Below are 10,664 nucleotides of genomic sequence, written 5' to 3' on the forward strand. Positions count from 1 at the left end.
TCGCGGTGTTCAGGACACCACATTCTAGTAACAAGTAGTATTGTCACGGTGTTTAAGACATTACTCATTGTTGATTGACATGTGGTATTGTCGCGGTGTTTAAGACGCCACATTGTCATGGGAGTGGAATTGTCACGGTGTTCAAGACACCACTCATTGTTTTGATTGACGTGTGGATTTGTCGCGGTGTTTAAGACGCCACATTGTCATGAGGGTGAATTAGTCGCGGTGTTTAAGACATCACCCGGGGGAATTAGTGATTACGCGGTGTTTAAGTAACGCTAATGGATGTTACGAACTCCGGCGGTCTTTCGAGTACCGTTCCCTTGTATGATCGGTTAACCATGGATGTGTGAATGTGTATTTAGCATATTAAATTATGAACTATATGCTATTGTTGGTTGCTAGCTTCTTGTGAATTGTGGATAGTTGTTTATGCATGATGTTTGCATGTTTGTCGAATTACTAGCTCGTATGAGTTATTTTGTAAGTGATTGCAAGTAAGTAGGTTATATATGAACATGTATAATTATTGCATTCACTAAGCGTTAGCTTACCCCTCTCGTTGTTTATCTTTTTAGTTGCAGGCGCGGATAAGGGCAAAGGGGTTATCGGGCATTAGGTGGCCCTTGATGATGTTTTGTTGAAGCTTGAAAGTTATCCTAACGTTTTGGGTAGTTTAGTCCCAAACCATGCTCAAAGTGTCGTTTGGATTATAAACTATCATTTGTAGTGGGTCAAACTTGTATTGAACTTAATTAATGGCCTTCGTGCCTTTTGTAAACATTAAATTGTTGTACGTTTAAATGGAACTTGTGGAATGGTTTCCATATTTAATTGGCGCGTAAATGGGTATTAAAAAAAAATTATCTATGGAATACGGGTTGGGATGTTTCAACGAAGGAGAGGAGATCAAGTGTATATATGTATATCATGTATGCTTGTAATCATATATATATATTTACACTGTGATCTTTTGTTTGTGAAGAAAAAGAAAGCATGCACAGTGACATAAATAGTTTAGCCGCCCCCAATATTGTATTCTTATTACCGACAGTTTCCCCGGATAGTGTATCGTACCCCGTTGCTAATCAGTGACGGATAAAAGTCTTCGGAAAAATCCCAAATTTTTAGATTAACTATATTTATTTATTTTGGTCATTATGGTATAAAATTTATTCATTAATTTAATAAATAAAAAGTACATCAACCGTCTCTCTCATTTATGAGTAAAATATAAAAAGTGTTAAAATTAAATAATTAGATCCTAAATATATACTTTTAATAAACCTATAACTTATATAACTCATTTTCGGATCACCGTTTATTTTAAAATCATATAAGTTTGAGTTAAACTTGCTTAATATCGATCGATTGACAAACGAGTGCTATTATCGTATACTAAATGAATTTGAAAACATATAAAGATTAAGTTTAAATTTGGTCGGAAATTTTCGGGTCGTCACAGTACCTACCCGTTAAAGAAATTTCGTCCCGAAATTTGAGTGAGGTGGTCATGGCTAACAATAAAAATGTTTTCCTGACGAATATGAGTTGATAAATAGAGTTTTATCATCATTGAGTAATATGGATAAAACATTTCAATTATTCAAAGTATACCAATGAAGCTATCACAAAAGAGTGAAATGAATAAATACATATTCGTCTTGTCTGGTGACGTAGTCACGGTTGATTTCCGGAAATTAAGGAATTTATATGAAATCTTCGTAATAAGATTTGGTTCTTCGATAGTTAAGGAAATTAGGATTCTTCTAATTAAATGCAGAATCTGCTTTGATTCCTTTATCGAATATTTTACTATAAATTAGCTTCTCCCGTTCTATTTCATTTACCACTCCTATACTCAATTCTCAAATTCACAAGATTGTGAAAATGCTTAATCCAGTTCTGATCATTGTCTTTATCCTTACTATCGTAACAATCATTCTCCTTTTCCAACTTCCACCGAATGAATCTATTTTCTGCTACTTCGCCCTTGGGGTTATAGTGTTTTTAATTCTCCCGTGTCTTTATGTTGCAATAAACATTGATATACACGGTTTGTAATTTATGTGGTGTTATCGGGCTTTATATTTTCCCTTATATTTCGGAGTTTCACGTTTTTGTTTTCTCTTCCCGACTTTAAGTCAAGCGAATAATAGTCCAGAATTCGTAGATATGAATTTCGGGATGAACATAGTTGATGTTCTAAAAGAGTTTGTAACAACACGATCTTGATTTGTTAAATTCCAGTAAGATTGAATTATCAAGAATTTATATTCTTGATATGTTTGAAGATTAGGTAGAATGTAAGAGTCGTGTAACATGGCACATGATGATGGTAGGGTCTGTGAATCATCATGTTCTATTAGAAACTCAACATGACTTACTGTAATATAATCACGTTGATCAAGTGTCATTATATTATACTAACTCATGCATCAATTTCCAACACTACTTCAAAAACATTCATATTATAATTTCGAAGTTTTCAGAATTTAGAAAATAAACAGTTCCTTTCTGATGTAATACATATATCGCAAAGAGATAAATGATTTCAGATAAGAATTGTTATGAAAATATCTTCAGAATTATCGAGGATATTTATAATAGAAGATACGATAATATCTTAGAATTTTAGAATTAAATTGTGATGAAGAAATTCATTCACGATGATTTAGAGCGGTTAAGGAGCAAGGTATTCGCTAAAGATTTCATCAGAAATAGAATCATCGGGATTCTTTATGTACAAGTTCAGTCCTTGTGATTTGTTCAGAGTTTCAGGATGAGAGGTCATAATTCTAAGGGATAAATGTTATATGTATATATAACTTTTGATGTAGAAACGCTGCGAGATTCAAAATACTGATTGCTGATTTCCCGATACTTGGTATGGAAATTCTTGTTACAAGATGCCGTTGAGTTCAAGATAAGACTTCAATAGATAAATATAGTGATTTGTCGAAGAGATTTAAGCCAAGGAGCAACGAGGTTGCTGGTACGTCTGCTGGTAATATGATGGAATATAAAAGGTTTCCCGGTAACAATAAAAGAGCACACATATATATATATCAAGGTTATAATAAGGTTGTTTCGAACGAAAAGTCGAAGTTGACTTGCTGAAACTGTGTCAAAATTGGCTAATTTGGAAAGAGATTGCAAAGTTATTTTTGGTAATAGTAACGCTAAAGGAATTAGTACAGCTACGCGTTAAACGTTTACTCAGTTTTCGAGAGTTTTTCAGGTGCAATACTATATGCATAAATCTTTCTTTCCGTAGATGAAGTACGGTTGGTTTATCCTCTTGTTTGAGGTGTTTTCAAGAATCATGAAAGGTTTAAACGCGGATTGTAATCGTCAAGATACAAATGAGGTTTATGATGTAATCAAGTGGCAAAGTTGAAGAATTATTTAGTTTCATATGTTATAATCAATATTTTAATTCATTTTAATTGTCCAATGTTGGCAGTCCCCAGTTAGCAGTCCACAGTTCGCAGTTCAATAATTCATATATAATATTCGAATTAATTAATACATATCGTGACCCGTGTACATGTCTCAGACTCGATCACAACTCAAAGTATATATATTATTTGAGAATCAACCTTAACCCTGTATAGCGAACTCTAGCATTACAGCATATAGAGTGTCTATAGTGATTCCAAATAATATATATAGATGCGTCGATATGATATGTCAAAACCTTGTATACGTGTCCCGATATTTAAATTACGTAAAATAAATAACAGAAATTAAATGACGATAAATAAATTTTCGAGAATTAAAATTGCGATAAATAAAATGCGATAAATAAATTGCGATAAATAAATTGTGATAAATAAAAGGTGATACGGAATTAACAGTTAGCTAGGAACAGTTAGCGTAGATTTTTAAAAAAATTTCTCATAATTAATTTGTCTGTTTCTAAAAAATTTTATTTTGTCATATGTTTTCTTCATTATGCCACTTGTTGGATTCTGGTAATTCAAAATCCAAATACGAAATTGAATGAAAATGGTTATTTTGTGGTGAACGGATTCGTATAACGGTGGTTGTAAGTAGGATAGTAAATGACTGTTGAATCAGCTTCGACGAATGTATAGTGTAACTCATTAACGTGAAATCTAAATATTCTTCGGGTATTACGTACCTGTTAAAATATTTTCACCATTAACAGTTTGTACAAAAGAATTTTTAATTACAATCTTTATGAAAACATATATACGTATATATTTTCTTCAGATATAATCATGGATTTAATGAGTTAATATGATATTAAACTCATTTGGTTTACATTTAGAACTAGAGTACATAATCTCTAAAACATTAGAGGTTACATAAACATCATGCCGAACGAAGATAAATGATGTAGAACGTCATGTAGAATGATGATTATTCTCAAGGTACAGAATGAGATGTTGAGGCATGTGATGTTGAAACTTGGGTTGTTGGTGGTACTGGTATTCATGTTGGTGGTACTGTTGGTGCTGTTGATGTTGCTGAAGCTGGTATATTTTGCACCATATTTTTCAAGGTTACAACTCGAGCGCATAGTTCGTTAACTTATTACTCCGGGATGATTGTCTGTAAGAACGGGCGAATGAATAAGGTTTAGAATCTGAGTTATGATATAGTCGTGGTGAGATATTCGGGAAATGAGGGTGAAAATGGTGTTACGAACATGTTCGCCGGTAAGTGCTTCAGGTTCTTCATCAAGAGGTGAATTCGGTTAGTTGAAGGGATCGCCTTCTGCGCGTCTCCATTGATTAAGTCAACTACGAACCCATCATATGAATTTGGAATAGATGATTGGTTGATTTATTCTGGTGACACTGCTTTCGGAGCTTAGGTGAAAATCCATATCGGAATAGCTGTCGGAATCTGAGGAATTCGAACTGGTTGAGGGATTCATCTCGTACGATCAGATGAAAATTTTTTCGATAAGAATGATTTTCGGCTATCGGATGGTATTCGAATTACATAGAATATCTATATATATAGAACAAAAGATTTTGTAGATTACGGAGGAATTTACGGCATATGTCAGGAAAATCTACATTAACAGATACGCTAGGATATGAATTATCAGGTACGCTAAGATATGAATTTTGTCTATACATTATTCATGCAATCAATGCAGTAAGATGTGTCTAGACTCGGAATGATAAGCAGGTAATTTCCTAAGGATGATAAGTAGATGATTTTTAACACGAAATGATAAGCAAAACTTTTGACATACAAACATGGTCGAAGTCCAGACTCGCTAATGCATCTAAACTACTATCAGTTAGACACACTAATGCAAGACCTGGTTCGCTAAGACCACCGCTCTGATACCAACTGAAAGGACCCGTTTATATACATTATAAACGATTCACAATAGTTGATTTCATTGTGAGGTACTTGACCTCTATATGATACATTTTACAAACATTGCATTCGTTTTTAAAATACAAACGTTCATTTACATTGAAAGTTGACGGCATGCATATCCTTTCATAATATATCCATCTATAATTGACTTAATAATAATCTTGATGAACTCGACGACTCCAATGCAACGTCTTTTGAAATATGTCATGAATGACTCCAAGTAATGTCTCTAATATGAGCTAATGCACAGCGGAAGATTTCTTTCATACCTGAGAATAAACATGCTTTTAAGTGTCAACCAAAAGGTTGGTGAGTTCATAGGTTTATCATAAAACAATAAAATTCATCATTTTGATAGACCACAAGATTTAAATGTTGCATGGTACAAATGGGCCTGAATCCTATACCCACCTGTAATGTACATGCGATGTCTTTTAAATACAATACACCTTTCTCGTGTACGAAATCATCTTTCATAAATCTTAGTAACCGTACACATATCTCGTGCACAAAAATAACATACACATAACATGTGTATAAAATCATTCTCTCGATACATAACATTCACTTTTCATTGCTTTCATAGCTTGGCTTGGTAACCGACCTTAACATATAATGCGCATAATAATATCCCCAAAAACAGAACATCTCGTCTGTATAATATATAAACCTCGAAGTACTAAACACCACGCCTATTCGCTCTTCCGACTAGTGAACATTCTGGGTGGGGGTGTTAAAACCGGTAGCTACCTTTAGGATTCGCATGAATTAGGACCATACCCATTTTCTAATTCTTAGGTTACCAAGCAATAATAATCAGGGGAACAATATTCACAATAATTAGTGGCAATTATAACGTCCAACTAATTCAATAATAATCCACAGAACTTCCGTCTGCATAATAATTCATTCGAGGAATGTTTTGCTTGTATCTATCTCGTCAAACATTTATAAAAGCATTTCATGTATTCTCAGTTCAAAATATATTTCAAAAGCATTTAATAAAGCAGTTATAAAAACAGCGCATGTATTCCCAGTCCCAAAAATGTAAAGAGTAAAAGGGAGCAAATGAACTCACAATACTGTATTTTGTAGTAAAAATACATATGACGACATTTGAACAATGCAAGGTTGGCCTTGGATTCACGATCCTATATCATTTGTATATATATTAACACATATAATGAACATATAATGATATTCAAACTAGGTTATATATATATATATATTAATTATTTAATATATTATTTATTTAAAATAGTAATGTATTTATTATTTCCAATGTTGTATATATCCATATATGTTATTATTATATTAAAATAGTAAATTAGGTACTTATGATATATGTAATAAATATATTTCTATATAGATATCTTTTATTCGTAAACGTAATAATTATAATAATACTAAATTATTTTGTAGTAATTATAATAATAATAACAATAATAATAATATTAATAATAAAATAGTAATAATGATAATAATAATAATAATAATAATAATAATAATAATAATAATAATAATAATAATAATAATAATAATATTATTATTATTATTATTATTATTATTAAAAATAATAAAAAAAATATAATGGTAATACTAATAATAATAATGATGATACTTTAAAAAAATAAGTTTAATAATAATGATACTTTTAGTAATAATGATAATGATGATAATAATGATAGTGATAATAATAATATAATTATAGTAATAATAATGATCATAATATCATATTTATATTAATTTTATTACAATATAATCTTAATTATATCCATGCTTTAATGTTCGTTATCTTACTTGTTCATTCTGTTATCAATAATGTATACCCTTTTTATAAGTTTTAGTTTATAAATTTAACCATGAATATTTATATTCATAAATTGTACCTTATGTTATCATTAAGTTCAGGATCAAAATCATTATATTAACTTTATATAATATAGTAGTTTGCATAAAATATAAACTATAATTCTTTCATTTTTGTATTTAATAACCTTAGTCTTCTTATAATACTAATATCTTTATTAGGATCCTAATTACTTAAATCGTCTTAATGTATTTATAGTGATAATATCGTATTCGAGTTCATACAATCATCATAATAAGATGCTTATCATAATCCTGCTGCAGTCATATCTATATTCATAAGTTATTCATAAAAAATAATAAGAATAATAATAATAATAAAAATAATAATAATACTTATAATGATACTACCTTAGAAGATTAACTAACCTTCCAAAAAAAATAATAGTTGCTGCCCAGTTTCGAACCCGCGATCTCTCGCTTCACCAACACGCACCCGAACCATTGAACCACTCACACATCCTAGTAATATGTCGTACACTTAATTTTATAACATATACCAAAACGGTTTTTATCATTTCCCTAATAGTTCATCATCATCTAACCCAATTAACATCAACACATCATCATCGTCTGGTTGGTGATTTCAACAGAGGGCGTAATGCAACAGCAACCCAACAAGCAAAATGAATCACGGCCCAACTAATATAAACCTAACGGCCCAACTGCACTCCCCTAAAATCTTCGGCCCAATATCTAGTCCATAAACAAAGTTTAAATATAAAAAGCAGTAATCCAATTGGCTTTGTTTTTTGTTGTCGAATGTTTTAGAAAACGAAAGGAAGAAGGAAAAAGTACAGCTGTTTTCCAAGATGCAGCAGACACAGCAACTTAGGTACGTATATTGTCGTTTAATTTAACTATTTATCTGTGTAAGTTTAAATCTTTCATTACACCAAATAAATCATCAAAGCAAGAAGACATAATCAAGTAGCAGTTGAAAGGATTGTTGATGGTGAATGAAACATGAAACCAACAGACTGCAACAATGGTAGTTTATGGTGTTCACGAGTAGCAGCCATAAAAAAAAATAAAATAAAATAAAATAAAATAAACGAAAAAAGTAGTGTTGGTAGCTTAGTACGAAATTGAAGAAAATAAAATGGTTAAAGCAGTAGCAGCTGTAGCAGTGCCTATGTTTTATTTAAGTGATGTCCGGAAGGAGAAAGAAAGAATATAAAGCAAACAGAATCAGTTTAGCAGATGGTGGTTTTGGAAGTTTGGTGATCGTTTGAAGTTACTGTAAATAGAAAAGAGACACAGGTGATCAAATAATGGTGGTGGCTTCGTTGGTAATGGTTATCGACTTGAAAAAAAATATAGGCAGGAAGGGTGTAGTAATTTTAACGGGGGTGGTGATTCATATGGAGATGGTGAAAGATGGTGTTGGATCTCGAACATAAGCAGAAACATGGAAGCGTCGATGGTTGAGGGTGTTTGATTACTCTTGGGTGGTGACTATGGTGAAGTGGTTTGAGGTGGTGATGGAAGGAGTTGGCGGTGGTTGGTGGTTGTAGAGTTTGGGTGGTGGATCCTTGGTGGTGAAAGGTCACGAAGGAGAGGAGATCAAGTGTATATATGTATATCATGTATGCTTGTAATCATATATATATTTACACTGTGATCTTTTGTTTGTGAAAAAAAGTAAGCATGCACAGTGACATAAATAGTTTAGCTGCCCCCAATATTGTATTCTTATTACCGACAGTTTCCCCGGATAGTGTATCGTACCCCGTTGCTAATCAGTGACGGATAAAAGTCTTCGGAAAAATCTCAAATTTTTAGATTAACTATATTTATTTATTTTGGTCATTATGGTATAAAACTTAGTCATTAATTTAATAAATAAAAAGTACATCAATTGTCTCTCTCATTTATGAGTAAAATATAAAAAGTGTTAAATTTAAATAATTAGATCCTAAATATACTTTTAATAAACCTATAACTTATATAACTCATTTTCGGATCACCATTTATTTTAAAATCATATAAGTTTGAGTTAAACTTGCTTAATATTGATCGACTGACAAACGAGTGCTATTATCGTATACTAAATGAATTCGAAACCATATAAAGATTAAGTTTAAATTTGGTCGGAAATTTTTGGGCCGTCACATCCGGGTCGTCACAGAAATCTTCACCCGTTTGCTGATTATGCATTAACATACCGGTGGCTGGTGGAGACTCATCATTGGAAGTAATCTGTCTGGCCGAAATAGCATACATCTCCTCATGTTCAGAGAAATAGGTAGGCCGGTCAATTCGGTAAGTAACGCTCTCCTTATGTGATCATCAGACCATAGTTTTATTATACATGGTCAATGACAGTCCTAGACGTGTTCATGAATGGTCATCCTAAGACGATAGGGGTATTGAGATCTTCCTTTATATCCATAACTACAAAATCTATAGGATACAAGAATCTATTGACTTTCACTAGGACGTTATCACCTATGCCTTTAGGATATCTGATTTTGTGATCGACAAGCTGGATAGTCACTTTGGTTGGTGTTAAGTCTCCCAACTCTAATCTCTTCAAGAGAGAGTAGGGCATGAGGTTGATGCTTGCTCCTAAATTAGCTAAAGAATGAATAGTTCCAGATTGGTAGATCGAACATGGGAAAGTAAATCGTCTAGTATCTCCTAGTTTCTTAGGTAGAGTATTTCTGAGTAGTGCGGAGCTTTCTGCACTTAGAAGAATTTTATCTGCAACTGGCATCCGTTACTTTGTAGAGAGAACCATTCGTATATATCTACTCCGGTTAGGTAATTTGGACATGGTATCCAAGAATTTATCGTCAAGCTTGAAGGTATCAAGCTTCTCCAAATCATTCTTGAGTCTTCCAGGATTGGGTACACGAAATGGATTCGGTGGAGGTATCTTTGGTACATCAACAGACTTCTTCATTAGTATGGCTGACCTTCTTCTAGGTGTGGGTTCTTCCTCTGGGGTAACTGAATCCATTTGTTTTGCTTCTTCTATGTGGGGATTTTGGGCGGTATTTCAGGCAAGCTCCCTGTGGATGAACCTCAAGGCGTTGAGATAATTGTCCGAGCTGCATCTCTAAACTTTTGAGCAGAGCCAATTGATTTCTCATGAGTACTTCCATCTAGTCCTGTCTAGATTCAGTTATCTGATTGAGTTGGTGTTGACATTGACTGAACTGGGTGATATGTTCTTCGGTTTCAAGGGCTGAGTTGGTTACTTTTGTAATTTGGTTAGTATGAGGTTTTTCTTTTGGTGGTGGACCAGTGAGTGGTAGAGGTTGATCATAGGTTATTTGTTATTGATGATAAGGTGGGAATCGAAAACGAGGTGGGTTATTTCTTTGAAATTGGTTTCCTCTGGATTTTTGATTAAATCCTTGGTTTCGCTGACGAGCAGGGTATTGAACGTAACAGACTAAACCGTTGGGGTTTTG

At 32.7% G+C, this 10,664-nt stretch overlaps 1 protein-coding gene across 1 annotated transcript; it reads right to left on the reverse strand.

The window, feature by feature from the left end:
• Positions 1 to 9,592: 9,592 nt before the first annotated feature.
• LOC139870689 (uncharacterized) lies at positions 9,593 to 9,961 on the reverse strand. The gene has a single exon (XM_071858472.1). The coding sequence runs from the start codon at positions 9,959 to 9,961 to the stop codon at positions 9,593 to 9,595; it is 369 nt and encodes a 122-aa protein (XP_071714573.1).
• Between the last annotated feature and the right edge of the window lie 703 nt (positions 9,962 to 10,664).

This window comes from Rutidosis leptorrhynchoides, chromosome 10 (assembly GCF_046630445.1).
Source record: "Rutidosis leptorrhynchoides isolate AG116_Rl617_1_P2 chromosome 10, CSIRO_AGI_Rlap_v1, whole genome shotgun sequence".
Classification (NCBI taxonomy): Eukaryota; Viridiplantae; Streptophyta; class Magnoliopsida; order Asterales; family Asteraceae; genus Rutidosis; species Rutidosis leptorrhynchoides.

Coding starts and splice junctions, on each gene's coding strand:
- LOC139870689 (XM_071858472.1), bottom strand. CDS start 9,961: ATGCCAGTTGCAGATAAAATTCTTCTAAGTGCAGAAAGCTCCGCACTA.